This window comes from Anser anser (genome assembly GCF_964211835.1).
Source record: "Anser anser genome assembly, chromosome: 9".
In the NCBI taxonomy this organism is placed as follows: domain Eukaryota; kingdom Metazoa; phylum Chordata; class Aves; order Anseriformes; family Anatidae; genus Anser; species Anser anser.
In genome coordinates, this window is record NC_139729.1 from 11,603,554 (window position 1) to 11,623,663 (window position 20,110).

The 20,110-nt window shown below is 47.0% G+C and overlaps 1 protein-coding gene and 1 long non-coding RNA gene across 5 annotated transcripts in view; one reads left to right on the plus strand and one right to left on the minus strand.

Moving 5' to 3' along the window:
- The window catches only part of LOC310904532, a 54,587-nt gene that overhangs the window by 17,843 nt on the left and 16,634 nt on the right, over positions 1-20,110 (plus strand). Inside the window, exon 5 of one of the 3 annotated variants that reach the window (XR_014588424.1) lies at positions 6,047-6,231. The exons of 1 other annotated variant lie outside the window; for it this stretch is intronic. This is a non-coding gene — a long non-coding RNA (uncharacterized lncRNA). Of the gene's footprint in view, positions 1-6,046; positions 7,000-20,110 lie in introns of those variants that run through there. One more of the 3 variants, XR_014588426.1, reaches the window with a different exon arrangement.
- INPP5D (inositol polyphosphate-5-phosphatase D) overlaps positions 1-20,110 on the minus strand; it is a 52,874-nt gene that overhangs the window by 10,533 nt on the left and 22,231 nt on the right. For both annotated transcript variants that reach the window (XM_083849393.1, XM_083849392.1), the window contains exons 3-17: positions 17,043-17,193; positions 14,628-14,799; positions 13,230-13,370; positions 8,359-8,446; positions 7,697-7,777; positions 7,412-7,483; positions 7,009-7,132; positions 5,774-5,880; positions 5,145-5,247; positions 4,140-4,336; positions 3,216-3,333; positions 2,620-2,716; positions 1,094-1,232; positions 295-403; positions 53-141 (exon numbers count right to left, since the gene is read on the minus strand). In XM_083849393.1, the coding sequence (XP_083705519.1) occupies positions 53-141; positions 295-403; positions 1,094-1,232; positions 2,620-2,716; positions 3,216-3,333; positions 4,140-4,336; positions 5,145-5,247; positions 5,774-5,880; positions 7,009-7,132; positions 7,412-7,483; positions 7,697-7,777; positions 8,359-8,446; positions 13,230-13,370; positions 14,628-14,799; positions 17,043-17,193 (1,788 nt within the window). The remainder of the gene's footprint in view (positions 1-52; positions 142-294; positions 404-1,093; positions 1,233-2,619; positions 2,717-3,215; positions 3,334-4,139; positions 4,337-5,144; positions 5,248-5,773; positions 5,881-7,008; positions 7,133-7,411; positions 7,484-7,696; positions 7,778-8,358; positions 8,447-13,229; positions 13,371-14,627; positions 14,800-17,042; positions 17,194-20,110) is intronic.

Genomic DNA, 20,110 nt, shown 5'->3' on the forward strand with positions numbered 1-20,110 from the left:
CACTTTCCCTGCTCTGCTATATACTCATGAAGTGAAATCAGTTTTCACCTACCCCTGTAGCTTTTTGCTTGGTGTAAGCATACTTCTCCCGGGTACCTCTTTCAAAACGGTAGGTTGGAGCAAAAGTTATCTCTTCTTCCTCTAAAACAGAGACAGCTTGGTTACAATTTGGCCTGTTGAGATCCCTCAGCTGGACAAGACAGCCACTGCTCCGTGCACCCTGTCCCACATCAGCTCTGGCAGAGAAAGTTGCTGGAACTGGGAGAGGAACCTACCAAAGAACTAGAATCTTACCAAACTGCAGAAACACCTTGTGGTCTTTCCTCTCTATGAGAAGCTGGTCGAAAGCCAGCAGCTCCGGATACTGCTGCTGCCTGATCTTCTGGATAATATTCTCCGCTTCCTGCCAACAGGGAAACAGCAGAGCTGCAGATGATGCAGAACCTTCCTATAAATACTCCTTCATGGGTGAGCAGGCAAGTGCTTCCAAACTGTTTCACAGAGCCATACCCCTTGTCACCTGCCCACCTTTCCGTTTACTGGAAGGCCCAATCTTTGCTGTCTGGCTGAACATTTCCCTGTTAAAACCTGCATCAAAATGTTGACATATCCCCTACATGAGCATGCACACACAAAGCCCACTGAGGCCTATCCGATGTTATCCAAAGCCACACTGCCCACTGAGGCCTATCCAATGTTTATTATGGCTAGCCTGTTCTGAAGTCCTGTTCTGAGCCACTTGAAGCCAACCAAGCAGAGCAGAAAGAATCTCTGCATCTAACTGTTCAGAGGCAGATGCCTCTTCGCAGTGGGAGGGAAGTAGGGTGGTGCAGGTTTGGGGAAGCAAAGCAGAAGCAGCAAAGCATGCCAGATGGCATTCCTGGTGTGCCCTGGGTCCATTAAGCCTTAGAAAAGGCAAAGGGGATTTCCTTACTCTCCCTCAGCTGGTGTCACACTCGTGCCTTGGGAAATCCCTTCTGCCTCCCCTCTTTCTACCACTTTTTATGCCATGTTGCCCTAGATTAGAAAAAGACAGTGCTTCTATAGCAACACTGTAGTTTGTCTCTCCGGGGATTCATGCAGAGGCCCTAACCGTTGGGGGCTGTTCCACACGGTAGTTCAAGTCTCCCAGCCAGAAGAGATGAGTAAAGCGATGAGTGATGTTAAACGGACTCAGTTTCTTATCTCCCAGTGTCAGGAAGCGCAGGATGTTCGTGTAGTTCTGGTTGCGTCTGTCAAGACAAGAAACATCTGCCTGACATACTAAATTGCCATGCAATTTCTAACTGCCTGGGCTGGCAGAGTGCCACTTTACCAGGCAGAAACCAATCTGGCTCAACACTTGAAGAGCAGAGCTGAAGATGACAACTTGCCATCCCTCTCTCGCTCTGCACCTCAGGGGACAGGCCCAGGTAATGTGCTCAGTGTCTCCTGGTGATCCAACCTACTTCATATTATCAATAACGCAGCACAGATGTAACCTGGGGAAGGAGCAGAAGCTGGTGCAGGTACATGTGGGACAGCACAGGCTGCTGCTCTCATGATGCAGCTTCTATCACACGTGGCCTGGGGAGCTAGGGGGCAGTGGCCATGAGGAGGGGGCAGTGGCATTTATACCAGCTCCTGACTGCCCTACCTTGGGTGTCAGGCTGTTTCCACCTGAACTGAAAGGGTCAAAACCTGTCCTAAAGCCACTTCTGTTGCCTCCTGCAGCTGTGCTTTTCTGAGCTGCACGTCCTAGAAACCCAGCATTAGACTGTTGCCTTCAGCTTTCATCAGGAAACACATAACTAGATTTTGGCAGCTATTCCAGGCACTGGGGAACTATTTCATAGAAGTTAACTCCATCAGTGGCAAAGACCCTGTGCAGAAATCCCACACCATCTGTTTTCTGGGTCCTGGACCAGGAAAGATGGCAAGGCAAATGACTTCATTTCAGCTCCTCTTTGCTTTCAAAACAATTCCTTCCAACTGCTCCAGCTCCTCCCAGCATGGGCATGGAACTCCCACCAATGTGAGATCTTTCCCTTCCAGTCCTGTGCTGCACAGGACCTCTACCTACATCACAGCAATTAATTTCAGGGCTCAGTATAGAAAATTAGCCACCATGGAAATAATTCTTAGCATTCCTCACAGCATGTTCTGCCCAGCAGGATCTTTCTCAGGTGTGCCTCAGAGTGCAACAGAGCTCTAGTGCTCACAGCACTTCCTACGGTGAGGCACACAGACCCCTTCAGCATAGTATTTCTGGGTGGGAATGGCCTTCCGGCAGCTCTCCACAACACTGTAAATCAGGGAACTGTTTTCCTTGTGTACTGGGCTTGCATGACAGGTTACACAGGTGTTGTGCAAGATCTTTACACTTGGCGCTTCAATCATTTTGCTGTTCTCTTCACCCGCACCCATGTGGTGTGACTGTATAGCAGAAGTTGCTCATTTAAAAGGTGACACTGTAAGCAGGGTGTTTAGCAGAGGTTGCTCTGAGGAGACATTTAACATATGTTTAGGGTCAGGAAAACATGCCTGCAGCTGTCTGGTGGGGGTTCCTTCCAAACATGGCCCAGAGAATTTCACCCTGGGTCAACATCCATTTTTGAGAGGGGGGAAGACGTATTTTACCTGTGTTTCTTTTCACTCCCTGAAGTCAAATGGCTGTTAACAAACCCAAAGGAGGTTCCATTAAACATGAATGACACCCCCACGGCTCCTTTATTACCTGGGAAAAGATAAGCCAAAAAGGTCAAAAGATCAATCCACCTCCAGGATGAGTCTAGCAAAGATAAAAAAGCAGCTAGCACATCTTAAGTGAAGTGGAGGTTGGAGAAGAGAAGTAAGGTGACTTAATCAGCAGAGAAAAAATTAGTACACGCTGCATACAGTGTGGTAACAAATTTTCTAAAGGATGTGAACAAAAAAAATTAGCTGAAGTGAAAGAAGTGCAATTTCTTTGTGAAACCCAAGAAAGAGCAATCTTTCAAATGCCCAAAAGCATTTGCTGGGAATATATATATAAGCTAGAGTATACACACAAACAGATTTCCTCCCTTACAGGGTACGATATGATCGGTGCTAATGGGATATAACTTCAGTAACACTAGTGTCACATAAGTGTACTCAAAGGAGTCTTGTGGAGAAAACTGTTCCATTTCAAGGACGGTATCGGCACAGACTGAATAGGTAACAGTCGTTTGGACACGGCGGGGTCTGTTCCTTACCCAGCGTGTTTGCGATGCCCGTCTTGACATTGTCTGTGCAGATGTGGCTGATCCGGTTCTCGTGTTCTGGCTTGGCCAGTACAACAATCCTGATGTTCCAGAGGGTATGGATTGCTATCTGCAGGAATGGGAAGGTTAGAGGTTGTAAATCTTCACAGATCTGCAAGCTGTGCTGTAGCTGCAGTCTTCCTGACTCCTTCTCTAGTACTCTTCCTACACAATTTTTCTTCCTGTGCTCAGAATCTGCTCTCAGTCATTTTAATCAAAGGTGGGAGGAAGGACCTTGCTATTTTCTAGTGCTATTTTCTAGTTAATTGTTGGATTGCCTTGCTTGCACAAAATACAGTTTTCCAATCACCATGAGAGTCATTAATAAAAGTTCTGCTTTCCTGTGGCCCTCCAGATATGTTTACATTTGTTTCTTGACACTACTAAAACTTAGAAATGTCCATACCTGGTCTTAGCAATGCTCAGTTTCTCTTATGATTATACCTATGTGCCGTGACATCCTGGTTTGGAAGTGCAATAGCCTAGGGTGAGATCTAGGCTACAACTCAAAGTTTTCATCATCTTCTTTATGAAGGCCAAAACATCATCACCACTTGACTCAGGTGCTCAGCATCTTCCCCTTGCTCCCAAGCCGGCAAGCAGGGGAACTTCATGGCAGGGGCCATGCTGTGGCAGAAGGGCAGAGGGGGCACTGTCCATAGCAATATGCCCTTCAGCCAGCTCCAAGAGAGGACTTCATGGAGTCCACAGACAGATTCAGTTTGCTCTCCCTTAGCCAAATGTGATGAAAATAAGGGGAGGGAAGGAGAGGAGGAGTAGGCAAAATGCTTTTTATTCCTGTGTCTCTTTTATTTGCACAACATGTGCTCTCCTCCTATGCCTGAGTTATGCACAATGACTGGAATAACCCCTCACCACTTTGAAGCTGATGCTGGTGATTTCCTGCAGGGATTGCCTCAGAGTCTCCAGCCATTCCTTCTCTCCTTGGGGATCCTCCTGTGTGCCAATCACATAGATGTCATGAGGAATGTAGTCAGCAGTGTCATCACGGGTCTTCCCCTGCCCCTTGGAGAGAAACCAGGAGGAGATCTTCTTTGGGGGAGGTGCAGCACCTTTTATTAATAAATCAAACACCACAATAAGTCAGCGTATGTTCAAACACAGGACACCAAAAACCCATTTATACACATGCGGGGACAGAAATAATAAGCTTCACATTTGCTTTGTCCCGTCAGTTTCATATCAGCTAGGGCAGACTATTCTAAAGTGACAAAGATGCTAACTCCACCGGACTCTTAGATAAGGACTGACTCTGCTTTGACCATCTTCCTTGTTTCATTAGCTTACCAAGGCCAAGGCTAGCTGAGTGTAAAGGCTGGCGGCTGTTCTGCTGGTCTGCCCCGGCCTTTACCTTACCTGTGAGCTCAAACAGCAAAGCTCACAGTCTTGAAACAGACTTTTCTCCCATAATGTGAAAAATAAATTCCACTGTTCTCAACTACACCCTGACACCTTATCTAAATATCACAGATACTCAGCTTGCTTTCCAGACTGGACACAGTCAGCTTCAGAAGTGTCTGACATGCAGTTATCGGACATGCTCCTGGCCCTTCTGCAAGACAGGTAATGGTGCAGACTGCTGCACCACCCTCATGCCAGCCATCATTTCCAGCATCATAGGAATCTTTCAGTACCCGTCTAGGCCAGCTTTATGATCTTTTGACTAGAACCATGGAAGATGTCAAACCACACACAAGAACAATCCTAGAGATCAGCTTCCTTTCTTCCTGTCCCACCGGGATCTCTAATGTATATATCTGCTCATGAACAAACACGGTATCTGGACTTGGCATTGCAGGTGAGCACAGGCCTTTTTTGCAAGAGTCTGAAGGAATGACCATGTCAGAAGGGAGCCCATACCCATATTCCAGGTCCCAATGAAGATGGTGATCATATCAGGCTCTGGTTGCTCGGAGTGTTTATTCTTCATTTGTTGCAGAAGTTGACAGAACCCTTCTCTCTTCTAGACAAGGAGGAGCAGAGACAATTAATTAGAAGCTTAACTCCAACAACACAACCTCTTGAAAAACTAGCTGAACCAGGAAACTCCCAGCACACTTGAAGGGCAGACTAGCTCTCTACCATTCTGAAACCTTCAAAGAGGCTGTCTTTCCTGTGGTATTTCCTTAGGCGCTTTAGCTTGTGCATTACTTTAACAAGTGCTGAGCTGTTCAGAAGGAAGCTTCCTTCTTGTTTGTCTTTAGGAGCCTTTTTGGAGCTACCCTCAGACTCCTCTCTCACTGCTTTCTGACTCTTTGTTCTCTTGCCTCAGTGACAGCACCTACATATGTTTGCTGTCTCCAGTATCTCTCTTTACAGTGTACTTATGTTCATTTTTTGGATGTTTCCAGAACAAAGGACAATATTCATTTTTGCAAAGCCTACTGCCACCTTTCAACAGTTTCTCTTTCTGCTAAGGAATGCCCTTTGTATCTCTCCCACGCAGATACCTGATCCAGGCTGGCGAGTAGGAAATGCTGTGTATTTACCTTGGAATCAGAAAAAACATATTCCTTCCGCTGTGTTTTTTCTTTTTCTGTTTCCAGCACGATGACCAGTTTGTTAGGGACCTTCTGGGACTTGATGAGCTGCAAGACTAAACAGAGACTAAGTGTCATGAGCTACAATCACCAAAATTAGAATTCCACCAAAACTAACAGAACCCTGCTCCCAGGCTCAGGACTTGCACAGTCCTTTATGTCTGAGCCTTACTTTGTTCTGCCTAACTACACTTTAATGTTGCTTAATCTTGTTCCCTATAGGAAGTGATCTTGACCTTGAAGGAAAAAGGACCCCCAAAATCCCTCCTGCTTGGAACTCGTCCATACCAAGCCCTGCAGTCTGATGTGAAGACTTAGCTTCCTGCAGCCAATCTCTCTGTATCCTGACCCAGCCTACATATATTCTTTCCCCATCTGTCAAAGAGGAGGTAAAACTCTATTTGAAGGTAAAGGTGATTTTTCCCCATTTAAAATAGCAGCTAAGTAATTACATACAACAGCTGGAGAAGACTGTATGTGAAAGTTAACATTATCAATCGCAGCCAGCAACAGGTTGATTTTCTATAGAGGAGAGAGCCCAAGGGCATAGTTTCTCTTTAACAAATCCTTCTGTGTTTGGCAGCGGGGTTCATGGAAGATTAGGAAAAGAAAAAAAATCAATAGAAATATTCCATGAGCTGTCTGTCCAGAAACATCAGAGACACAGGGAAGTTGTTTAAATTGGGTCTTTACAGACCAAACTAGTATTGCTCATCAGTAAAGATATTGATTCACATACAACAACAAAAATCAAGGGGAAATTCACTGAACAATGCTACTGAAGCTGAGTATCTGGCTTCTTACCATCAAAAATCATCACAGAAGTCAGTATGTTCATGCAGACTGTTTTTTTTCCAGTGACATTGCTTTTCAGCAGAAAATGGGTCTGTTGCAACCAGCTCTAAGTGGAATCTTCCATCAAAACCTGCTCTCACTGTCTTCGTTTAGACCAGGAGGCCAGACAGTTTACCTTTTAAAACAGCCTGTGAAAGTTGGTTACCCCAGTATCGATTCCCTACCCTCTGCTGGCTGCTTTGGGGATGGACAGTCTGGACTGATGAGCCAAGCAGACATTCCTGCACTCTGGACCAAACCTTGCCCTGAGTGGGGTCGAAGGGAGACCACCCCCCATCATCCATGGGACCAAAAATCTAGTCCAACATTTGTGACCTTAAGTATCTTACTTTTCTTGTGGGTATAGAATTTGTCTTCTGGACCATCCTTAGCTCTCTTGATAATTAGTTTTCCCATTTCCACATCAACCTTGAGATGTATTTTTGAGAAGATTCCTAGAGAATCAGCTTTCACCTACCAGAAAACAGAGAGATTTTTCATAAGCATTCTTCTACACTTCAGTCACATGTATTACAAAATGCAACACTTGCCTGAATTCATAGACACATAACGTCGTTATGCCAATCCCTCTAGACATCTCTTAAGCATTTGAATGGTGCTAAACAACATCCAGGAATAGCTGTGTTATCTCTGTGGCAGCACAGCAAAGATCCCAGAAACTGAGATACTGACATAAATCTGCTTTACTGCCCTTCCACATTCTGATTAGCATTGTTAAAGAAGAATGTTTACCTCAAAAGTGACAGGGGGTATAAGGGAGCGCCAGTGTGTTGAATCAGGACCTTCAATCAGCAATGTTTTCACCTGTAAAAAACTCTGTGTGTACTGAATTGCATTTGGTGATTCTACACTACACCGAGAGCAATACAGTCAGAGCAAAGAAATCTTACTGTTGCAGAGGATTGCACTGATGATGAACAAGAGGCATAAGAGAAGCATAACTAGAGGCAAAAGATGACAAGAAGGTAACATAAAATAGCTGTGTATGTGTGTATATATATATATATATAACTCTACCTTTTCTTCAATGGAAGACAGCAACGAGATCAGCTGGTTAAGTTTCAATACAATATTGACTGGACTAGCTTCACCAAGCATCTGATAACCACAACATAGAAACAAAGAGAGAGAGAGACGTGTGATTACCAAACCCACAGAGCATGGCCTGGAAGTGCAGCAGTCTCACCCCAGGAACCCCTCGCACACAGGGCAAGCAGCACTGGTGCCTCTGCCACTCTCATCTGTAATGAGCAGCACAACAGCACAGGGTGTGGCTGAACATCTGCAAGTGTGGCAGGGTGAAAGGGCAAATTTACAAACTCTGTGTGTAGTTACAGGCAGCTGGACATGCAAGTGGAGTTTACAGGACAAATGTGCGGTCCCAGCCCACAGGCTGAGGGAGGATAGGGAGACGGAAGCCTCCAGGCAGTTTGCTGCACTTTCCTCTGGGCAGAAAGGGGAAGCAGGCAGAGGAGACCATGGGATAAGTGAAACTGTGAGAATGTAACTCACTGTGTGCCCTCTACACTGAAACCAGAAAGAGGCTGAAGAGACCAGAAATGGTAATTTATCACCTGAACCCCACCAGTCACTGCCGTGAACCCAGAACCCTTCCCTTCCCTGGGTGACAGCCACCCGTACTCCTCTGTTCTCCTTTTCCCACCTTCTGGCCGACTTACTTGTGAGCGCTGATGGATACCGGGGTGCAGCTGCTGCTCAAACACCTTCTGGATGGACTCCAGAGAAGGGAGAGTCCGAGAGGCTTCACTGGGAACAGAGACATGGCAGAGGTCTAAGGCTGAGGGCCGGTCTTTGGGTAGGTCAGCACTTGCTCTTTGGACAAGGCTGCACAGCAGCCACCACAGGCCTGCATTTGCACCAGGCCTGCTCACGCCACGTGCCGTGCTCTCAGCCCCTACTGCTTGCTGCCCTCTGAGCTGTGGGGACGGGAGACGTGAGCATTTCTTAGTGCCCTAGCGACACAGCCGGTGAGGGCAGATCAGAGCCAGGCACCCGGCCTAGCCCTGTGGCAGCTGGGCAGGGGCTGTTCCGCTGGGTTCCCTTTGGAGATGGCAACTTCCTACATCTCTCTGGAAGATGTCCCAGTCTGGGCCAAACCAGAGGACATTGTGTAAAACCAGCATCAACACAACAACGGCAACTGACAGATCAAGGTGCACTCAAAAACCTCAAACCCAGCAAAGTCTGGAGCCTGTGAATGCCCCAGCAGGAGGAGGAGCTTGGTTTAGCAGAGTCCTTGCACAGCTGCTGACACTGACTCAGGATGCTGGGAACACTGGCGAAGAGGAAACTCATTTTCAGATTTTTCAGCTCACATGACAAAGAGAGGCTCTGGGCGCAGCGAGCGGGTGGAAGAGCCAGCCTTTAATCTCTTGGACGGGAACCTTTTGTGAGTTACAATGAGATTCCTTCAGCATTTCCCAATTATATTCCACAGGATGCTCATTTGTCAAACCACTGTTATATGAATTTGGCACAGAAGCCACGGTCTGATAATGACAAGACTTATCATGGAAAGAGCACACAGGGAGTGCAGGTCAAAAGGAAGGTGATGGTGGGGAGCAGTGCTAGGATGCCTGCACTGTGCCTAGTCAACAGGGGATATTAATGATTTCCCTCACTTTCCTAAGTCTGCATGGACCGGATTTTGCTCCCTGTTTGTTGGGGGAAAGTGCTCTGAAGTGAAAGTGTGCCTGACAGTGTGAAGATTAGATATTTGTCTAGGTACTGAACCATGGATGATTAATTACCTAAACTAAGCACTGAAGTTTGAAATTTTAGTCTGAAAGCCTTTGCCACAGAGCACACAGAAGTACAAGGCACATTTAGGAACCTGCTGGATCCACTAAACCTAGTCCTGCAACACCAATATTCAGCTTTGGATCAACTAGAGCCAATGTCACTGCAGAATGCTCTGGCCCCCAAAGCCAAGACTCCCATTGATTTCTGTGGGCACAAAGTCAGGCCCCCTGAGGCAGCAGGCAATTGCAAGAGTACTGGGTTAAATTCAGTTTTGAAAGAACAACAGGATATTTACTGTGACCAAAAGTGCAGGACATATAGCCCATCTCTCGAAAACACAGAGCAGCAGCTGCTTGAACCAGTTCAGAGAAGATTTCTCATGGGAAAACTGCCCTCTGTTTACTTTATGGTGCAATATGTAGTGTGGCTGTCAGGATGGGGGAAGAGCATCTGCAGGCGTTCAAACTCAACAAAACCACAAAGTGGTTTGAATTGCACTTTTGTTTTCTTCTCTTGATAGTATAAAGGAAATATATGTAGCGATCTTTATTGAAGTGTCAGAAGCCTGTGCGTCCAGATACAATTGCACAACTGCTGGTATCACAAGTGCTTGGAAAACTACCTTAAAAGCTCCATGTGGAAATTATCCAGTGAGGAGGAATAAAGAGGCATCTGCAGAGCTGCGATTGATGACCAAATGATAGCTTCACACAGTGACAGACTGAATAGGCCACTATTAGGGCTTTTCATTGGTAGGGCACTCTGAACAAAGTCCACTCACATGGGATCTCCCCACTCCTTGTTGCACTGGTGTTAAGCTCTCCACGAATCAGCTTTCCAGCCCCTGGAGGATTCTCCCGACTAAGGAAACCCTTGTATGACAATTTACTTTAGCACTGAATACTTTACAAAAGTACCCATCAGCTTTACAAGTTTCTGCTCTGCTTCAATTTTAGTATACGAGCCACCGAAGAAAAAAGCCTCTCCCAGGAGGGTTGCTCTGCTGTTCCCTGGACTCTGATAAGAAGATGTGCCATGGCTGTCCTGACCCCCTCGCCACAGCTAGCCCTAGAAGGTGGGAGCAACTTCCAGCAGAGTTAAATCCAGCCTTCAGTATCTTTAATGCACACTAGGGTCTGGCCCTTGCTGAATTAATCAGGGATCAGCGGTGAGGGGGGTGAGGGGAAGAGATCACAAACAACACTTTGCACTTCTGGTCTGCTGTGGCCCACTTGTGCTTGAGTTCAGAAATGAGCCCTGCACCTGCCCGTGGATAATACACAAACAGGGAAATGCACGTGGAGTTCACAAGCAGTTGGTCCAGTTCCTCTCCTAACCCCACGTGCACCATAAGCTGTGCTCCTCTCCTAACTCCCGAGCAGCTCTAATCTGCATCCCCACTACCTTGCTAAGGCCGGCAGTCACTGCTTGCCCACATCCCGCTAAGAAAACATGGAGGTGAGTCAGTCAAAGCGCACTGGGATGCTGTTTTCACAGTGATGGCAGCATCCTGGTGCCTGAGAGTAACCCAGAAGATGGCACAGCTGGGCTCTGGGAGACTGCAAGAAGCCAGAATACAGCATTGCAAAAACCAGCTTCACAGCAAAGCAGCCTGGCTCAGGGTCAGCTCAGGCACAGTGTCTGCTTGCTCACTCTTAATCCTCAGCAGTGCCAGGAAACGCAAAGGTGCTTAAACTCCAGTGAAAGGGCTCAAACTGTGCCATTTTTTTTTAACCTAACCCTAAATATTGTGAAAATAATGAAATAGAACATTACTAAAGGAAAAGAGGAGACAGCCTAGCAACACAGGAATTATCTGTACCTTCAGCTGGAATCCCTGCACGGCTGAAGAAAGCTGAGGTAAATAAAAACTAAATTTAGGTAATGCCACTGATTGAATTCGAGTTCAGAAGTCTGATGAGGGAAGGAACATAAAGCCCCAGACAATCTCAGGGATTCTGCACAAAACAATACAATGTCAAAGCATGACGATTAGCTGGCTCAAGCTAAACAAGCAGCTTGGCAGGATGGTACAGATTCATGGGACAACTGGAACAGCAGCAGAGAGGTCCCCCAGACAGATCTGTCTGAGACTGAAAACAGAACCCGTATCTATTAGACACTCATGAAAAAGAAAATGGGAAGGCAGCTTCATCTGACTGAAATAAGGGGCAGATAATAAGGCAGAACTGGGGAGAAAATGCTGGAGAGCAGGAGAATTCCACGAGGACGTAACATTTTCAGAACTACATGCAGCCACTAAAGGGGTGGAGGCCAGGCTGCTTGTCCCTTGCTGTGTCTGGTGGTGCTGTGCCCCTGTGATCAGCAGGAAGAACTGCAGAAGAACTGACCCAGATCTGTTTGAGGACGATGCTTTGCAAAGTCCAGCCACCAAAAATCCTACAGAAAATCTGGAAACGTAAAAGTTGTCCTGGCACTGTAGAGGACTGTGAACCTGTTGCATCTCTTTCTTTCTTGCCATCCCATGCACATTTCTGAGGGTTATGAAACCCAGAGAAGGTGAAGGAAAATAAGTTGGAAATGGAAAAAGCCAGCCATCATCAGAACAGCAGTACTGGAAATATTTTAGCAGCACAAACTTTCACTTGTGATTTCATTAGATTTTAGTTTCCATTGATCAGATTTATTCTTAGCTGGCCACCTGGGTCTCCCCCATGTGGGCGTAGAGAAGCAAAAACTCTCACGCAGGGTGCAGAAGAAGGGCAACTCTTTGTACAGCCCATTCTCAGTCCTGCTGGGGCTCATCTGTGGGTGGCTGGCTTCTGGCAGAAGTAGCAGGGCGGCGTACGCCTCGCCCTTCGCCTGGTAAAATGTGCACTGCGCCCACCCACGTCTTCAGGGGAGTAATTGTGGTCCCAGGCAGCTAAGAACGTCACTCACTCTCTGCCTTCTGTGCATGGGTTAATGCTAAGCAGATCACCAGTATCCTACCCTCATTTTAGCTCATTTTAGCCTTGGTGAGCTCTAGGAGTACAAGACCAGGGCAGCAGCACTACCAGCCTCACTTCTAAATACTTTGGAGAGAAGGATATTGCAAGCCACACATAAAAACGTGGAAGTGGGCCCTCTGCCATAGGGTGCTTTCTTTAACATCTTTGTGACAGCGTGTGCTAACCTCATTTGCTTACAAAAGCAGCAAAGAGGGGAAATCACATCTTTCCAGCAGAGAAAATACAGGGAGCTCTGCAAGGTTTTAGTTCCGTATTGGAGTTTTCCTATTTGGGGCCTGGAAGGGCTATAAATGGGAAAGGTAAAATTTGTAGAGTCTTCGGCTTATTTCTCTTTTCCTTTGAGCTGGACTTTACTGACATCAGTGGAATTGCTCCAGGTTCACAATGCTTTAGTGGGAAAGAAAATCAGTGTTTAAAACATAACTATACACCAATATGTGCTTGTTTCCATAAACAACTTGTGCTTGACAATTCTGTGGGTGTCATTTATGCATTACCAAATTATGCAGTTAATCGGTTATAGTGAATTTTTTGCTTTTTTCTTTCTAAACAAAGAAAAAAAGCCCTCCACTAAAAACTCCACTGACTGAAACCACCTACAGGTAAACTTCACTGTCAGAGCTGTGTCTTTTTTACATAGATTTCACATCTTTGGGCCAGAATCACAGGTCATGAGATCCAAATACAATGTTTTTGAGGGTAAGCAGGTTTACTGTGCCAGCAATGCAGGTTCTGAATGCATGCATGTGGCACCTACATTAAGCTACAGCATTACCACATTATACTGTTATCTCTGAAAATCAGCCTGTAATTACCTGAAGAGTCCTTTGCAAAGAAGCGTAAGCAGTTTCTTCAGCTGGGGAAGATTGCTTGAGCCAGTCTGCACCATCTCAAAGTCACTGATGATGTGAACTCGCAGGTAATCCTGGATGAGCTTAAGATGCTCATCAGAGACACTGGGAAAGAAACATAAAAGTCAAAAAACAGCTCTCTGCTCCCAAATATTAGGCAGCTTTATAGCTTTTTTTTTTTTTTTTTTCTGAAACATCCAGTGCCAGCACAGACAGATGGGGGCAGTGTGCCTTGGATTTCAGTTCAAATATGCAATTTTCAGAATTGGACTATGGATCCCTCCCCCCACTGCTGATACCTTCTCCTCTCTCCCCTTCACCACCCTAAATTCTCTCCTTCCTGACTGCTGAGCGCTCATGCCAGGGGAGGTCTTGTGATGCCTAGCTTTGCCAGAGCCACAGGCAGATCATCAGCCCTGGAAAGTGAAACCAGGCTGCTGAGAGGTAGCTAATAGTTGACAATTTGGGGATTCTGGGGAGATGAAGACCCCTTTTCATCTCATCATATCCCACTTAGAAGGCTTTATTCCAAAACAGTCTTGAGGGCTGCGGAGACTGCAGAGCTGTATGGGAAGCACTGCCTCTGTGGTGCCTGGACTCCAGCACCACAAGAAGGGATGAACCAAGCAGACTGTATGTGCTGTCCTGTGCTCTGACAAATGCAGAAAGTCCCAGCTGGCTGACAGCAGATGAAGTGGTGCAGGCAGCCAACCAAAACTGGGTTTCTCCCAGTGAGCCAGCTGCTACTGGCTGACCACAACAGGACCTGTGCTGCCATGCACTACCACTGTTTGCTCACCCAGCCTCCCACTGCCCTGCCCACAAGCACGCCTTCTGATTATATTATTTTTTTTTTTTTAGTTTTGTAGATTTGACCATTAAATGTCACAAAGTTTCCTCTAAGGCTTCAGTGGATGCCCAGATTTGACACACCTAGCATGTGGGACAATGTGAGTCAGACCTGTAGCTGCAATAAATCACTTTGAGCACCTGTAAATCCACACAGCAGTTTATTCTTTTTGAGGACTTGCTGATGGCTCCTGATTCAATCTGCAGTTTAAGTGCAGGGCTAGTATACCACATTCTCTCAGATATCACCACACTCCATACAAAAACTATAACTTGGTGGAGAAAGTCTATTGTTGATTTTAATACTTCAAAAAAGTATCTTTCGTAGATGACAGCTTGACCATAAGGTGTAGCCAACACACCATAGGTCTCAGTCTGTTCTCTGTTCATTAGTGTAAATGAAGAGTACTTTGGCTGAATCTTTGGGACAGCTGGGGACCTATTTGAGAGACTCCAGACAGTACAGAGCTGGCCTAAAGGCTGATTCTGCTGCTTGTGACTTGCCAACCTCACCTGCTCGTGTCCTGGTACTGCAGTCGCTGGAGTAGTGTCTCAGAAAGGGACAGCTTGTTGACATCTGCCACCCTGGAGTTTTCAGGGAGAGAAGACACATCCTTCGTCTCGCTGCTTGGTAATGCCATGAGGATATTGCGCGGGGGCAGGATGGGAGGCGTGGGTACCAGGTCTAACAAGGAGGAAGGGACAGGCACAGTCATCCCAGCACAGCAACGTGACCACATCCCCCTCTCCCACAGGCAGGGCAGAGTTTGCACCACAGTAGCAGTCATTGCAGAAACCATCCATTCGGAAAGGCCTGCGGTTCCACAGCTGGAAAGCTCGGGGCTCGATACTGGCCCAGTCATACCCTCAGTGATGTGAGACCAGCAGGCTGAGCCACCAGGCTTGGACCTCCTGTGCACTTGTGCTCTGCCTTGCAGTACAGCCTTACCCAAGCCACCCTGACTGTTCCATCTGCAGAGCAGCTATGAAGGCTAATTAGTTACTATGAATATAATGCTTAGAAAGCATAGCTGTACCTCATCCATATCATTACTGTTATCATGGAGATGTGCTGCTGGGGCAGAACGGATGGAGGGGCATGTTAGGAGGAGCACCGGAAGCTGCTAATGGAAAGAAGCAGACAGCTGAAGTAAGCAGACATGGATGGAGAAAATGTAATGCAATACAGAGGGACTGAATACCCTGCCTTGTCCTGTAGCCATCCAGTTGGAAATGTGAAGTGTTTTCCTGCTCTCTCAGACCCCTGTCATCTTGCTGCTCAGCATATTATCCTTCCCTTTCCTGGGAGAAGAGTGGGCCTCTCCATTTATCCCAACCCTTGTTGCCTTTCTTTTCATACCTACTGCTCCAGCACTTTGTTATGCCTGTCCTATGTAGCTGGTTGAGTCAGAATCACAGAATATCCTGAGTTGGAAGGGACCCATAAGGATCATCGAGTCCAACTCCTGGCACCACACGCCACCCAAAAATTCAGACCATAAGTTGACCAAGAGTTGTGAGGGTTTTTTTTTTTTTTGGTTATTCCTAATGGTCGAATTTTCATTATTAAAAAAAACCACACCATCAAAGAACTGATCCTTTGCTCCTGGGCAGAAGCTGTGACTCACAGAGCTACCACAACCCTGAGCAACAGCATGGCTGAGCAGTGCATCTGTGGGGTATCTGGGTGCTCATCTGCAGACAGAGGCACCTCTGCAGTTCTGTGCTTAGGACGGGCAGGCATCTATAGGCCCTACATGGGTCCAGGATGATGGCACCAAAAGCCTTACAAAATTAAATTCTGTATATAAATGGCCCAGCCCACGTGCTAATATCTCTTCATCTAAAGGCTCTTAGTCTTGGCTAGAACTTCACTCCCTGCTGCTTGCTTCTCTGTGTATTATTTTTGCTGTAGTTCCCTCCCCCGCCCTGAGAGCAGGAGATTTAATGCAGCTGGCCAAAAAACAGGAACATCTTTCCTGAGCAGCTTTGCAAAATTTTGTTCTGTTTCTTCATGATAATTGCAAAGCAAAATCTTTCAGCTCCTATTAGAGATCCATTGGATTGCACAAACATACACAGGCATATCAATCTGTTTTAGTGAAGATGCCTGTCTGTCATGGGGAGCAAGTCCTTCAGGCAATTTTTATTGTAATGCACATCATTTCCGGACAGACATCAGAAAGGCCAGGAAGGATGCCTCTGTGGGCACGACCTTCCCCTGGGATTTCGGAGAACAATGACAGATCCAAGGGATGATCTAGGAAAAAAAATCCAAGGAACGAACCTAGACCAGTGAGTGTCAGGAACTCACAGTGACATTTCATATATAACATTTGGGATGATGCCAGTCACACCTCTTCATCATACATCTGCCTCTGTACAAAGAGCTAGACTGTCTGCCACTGTGGGATGTGTGCCCTCTGGCTATGATGGTTAGAGACTTCCTCTAGATCAGAGCAGAACAGGGGGGCTGAGTTTCAGAGGGTCCAAGACCCACAGCAACTGCAGGCAGATGCAGTGCAGAGAGACGCGATCCAAGTTTCTAGGGGAGCACCGCTGCTGCTGGGACAGCAGTCCTACGGCTGCAGTGCAGGGAGAGAGGTGCAGAGACATGAGAGACGGCTGAACATAACCCAGTCTGAGCCCAGGTGAAGGACAACAGATTAGTCAGGCCTGCACCCAGGACAATACACTCTGCAGAGAGCCTCAGTGTATTCCCTCAGGGAGCTAGTGTTGCTCCAGATGCAGTACCTCTCGGGGGCCATGGGGATGCACTGCCTCAAGGTCTTGACAGCTCAGGTCTCTCTGTGCCCTGCACCAGTTTTGTTGCACAACACCCTCTAATCCTCCTGCCAGTACAACTACCTCCAGTCCAGAGTAAGTGTCAAGGGTCTGCCTCATCGAGTCACATCGTGGGCTTCTTACCAGCATCCTCCTCTGGCTCATCTGGAGCTTCTTCCTCTTCTCGCGGCACTGGATATTTGAGGTGCCATACCAGACCCATGTTCTCTTTCTTGTAAAATTCTATCAGTTCCTCCAAGTTCTCAAAATACTTCACGGGAACACCCTCTGATGCCTGAAACAAAAACACAGAGGCTGTCATGGCCTGGGATTTCCTACCACAGAAGCGTTGCTCCTCACAAGGGAAAAACAAAGTCATAGAGAGAGCAAAACCCACGCTCACTGTCCAGAGAAAGCCAGCCCAGCTCTTCCTGCCCATCAGACCACTGGCTCTGTGCAGAACAACACTTGCAGTGCAAACAGAAACAGATATGCACACATGTTCCAGCCAGTCTCAGCAAAAATGGCAGCCTCAAAGGTTCAGTGAAGCCAAATGGAAGAGCTCTCTCGCTTGATTCAGTGTGCTTGGCATCAAAGCAGAAGAAATCGTTAAAAACAAAGAACTCTCCCAGATTAATTTTTTGCATTCCCTCTTCTGCTGAGCACAAACCCCTGGACTATCTTGTATTTTGTGGCATCCAGGAAGAATTTTTCTGTGAAATTGCAAGGTAAACATGTCTAAATCTAGATGTTAGCATCCTATTCCTTCCAGGATTCAAAAGCTCAGAGCTACGTTCAAATGCAACAAGCTGGCAAGGCACTGTCATGTGAAAAAAAGGTGCTCAAATGAAGATTTCAGAAGCTGAGGACACAGATAGCACTGTGAATGCATCAGGCAGGCATGACACTGAGCTTGCCAGCTGAATTTTAACTATGACTAAACCTGTTTCTAGCACAGCCCTGGCCACCAATCTCAAGAAATAGATACTTGTAAATGGCAAATATAGGGAATAAGGTTTTAGACATTTGCAGAGGCAAAATTTTAGAGCAATTGTATCTATATATCCGAAGTTGCTGTGAACGGTAAATCTGTTGGGTTCGCCAAGCAGGAACAGCAGCCATCCCTGCAATCCTGCTACTTTGCTCCAACCAAGGGCCATACCCAGGGCAGAGAAATGCTTTGTCACGGCTCTGCACAGACCTCCCCGCCTACCGACACGAAAGAGCAGCGTATTATCTCCAAAACTGCACTTAAGGATTATGCAAACCCTTAACAGAAGCTCTGATCACCCCTCGCGGGGCGTGCTCTTTCTGGACGAGAGGTTTTCCCAGAGAAGCCAATACAAGCAAGCCCCACCTGCACGTGCAGCAGAACATCAAGGACAGGGGCAGGACCGTGCGGGGTAGCTGCTTTCCAGAGCAACACCGGGAAGTGTTCACACCTGCGGACACAGCAGTAGCGGGCAACCAAAAGAAATACCAGATGATGCTAGTGACAGGCTTGACTTGCACTATTTTACATGTATACAGCTAGATTTTGCACAGGAAACATGTTTATGGTTTAGTTGCTTAAGCCTGCAATCTGAAATAACTCGTTATGCAGCCATTCTTGAGACATTCTGGCTAGAGACAGGCAGGACACATTCATTTCTTTTTGCTTGCAACAATTGGCTGTAAAAATTAACATACATAAGTTTTAACGCAAGTTTGAACAGGCTTATTTACCTGCCATTTGTTTGCCCAGTCTCTTATTATCTGTGAACCTTTTTTAAAGGCAAATTCATTAAAAACAAGAGATTAAACAGGAGAAACACTGACATAAGCCTTAAGTGAGCACAACAGAAAAATGTCTTCAGTGAGTCCTAGCAACAAGATTTCTTTTCAGCTTTTCCTCAAAGAGTAAAATCTCTGGCCAAAAATGAGGACAAAGCTTTCAATGCTGAACCACATTTGAAGCCTTCACTACCCTCAGGCCTGTCTTTCTGTTTTAACTACACCCGCATGCCTCTAAAGGCACAGCAAGAAATTTTCCTAACTAATGCGTATGATGCTTGAGAGCTCTGCCTGCAGCCTCCCAGGTGTTCCTGCATTTAGCAAGATTTATTCTTCTCGTATTCTGGAAAACGGCACATTCAGCATTGAGGCAGTGCTTGGGCAAACAGTGGATTATGTTTTCGTTTTGCCCTGAGCTACCCCGAAGGGCACCTGGAAAAAGGCAGCAGGCCCATGAGAGCACGCACTGAGACCCTAAAACACTTAGAGTGTAAACAGGGAGGGTCGGGGTTTGTCTTCTAGATCTTTGCAAGAGGAAAGCTTTGCTGTCAGAGCTCTCCCCCACCTCTTGGATCACTGCAGCCTGCCCCCGTTCCTCCTCTTTCCAAACTTGTCTTCACACTCCTACTTCACTTCCAAAGGCCTCGCTGTTTGCCTGCTTCCCTGACCTCCCCTGACGTGGAGGTGAGCCATCCCGCTCCTGCACAGCATCCCTCCCACCCCAATGCCCAAACGCTGCCGCATCCAGCCTTGTTTTGCCTCTCAGCTCCTGCAAGACAACAGCATGCCCTGCGCAGCTCTCTTCAGGACAAATGGAGCCTTGATGTAAGTGGGAGGAAAGGCTGAATTAGCACTTTTTGCTGCCAAGGAGAGTTCAGTCTCCAAAACCATCCTGGTCTCTGTGGTAACCAGAAGCAGCAGCATTTTCTAAGAGGCCTCCTTCCTCTAAACTCATAGCCTTGCATTTCAGGAGTGGACCGAAGCCTGTGGTCCAGCTCAATTTCCCCAGAGAGGCGATAAACCCTGGCTCACGTGCAGGAACAGACATGCAGAGAGGCCTGGCCATTACGCACCTTATTTCTGGCAGCTTGGCTCAGGCACGCGGGCTTCAGCCACCTGCATGAACCCAGCCATCTCCTCTCTCATGGATAACGGGGACTCGTGGCCACCCCAGCCTTCACTTGCCCTGCTCCACGCTGCACCCCTGCCATGTGGAGTAACTGGGAATTGGATGCACCTAGATCCAGCCGCTCCTTCCCAAAGAGAGCCAGTCTCCATCCTGGCTCCTCCAAGTGCCCTCCTTCCACAGCATATTCAGGGCAAAAAGGACCCGCTCCCCACTGTGCACAGCAAACATAAAGGACAGCACTTTCATGTTAGGACAGAATTCAGCAGGGAGCTGAACGCATGTTCCGAGCAGCTGCACAGGGATGATGAGA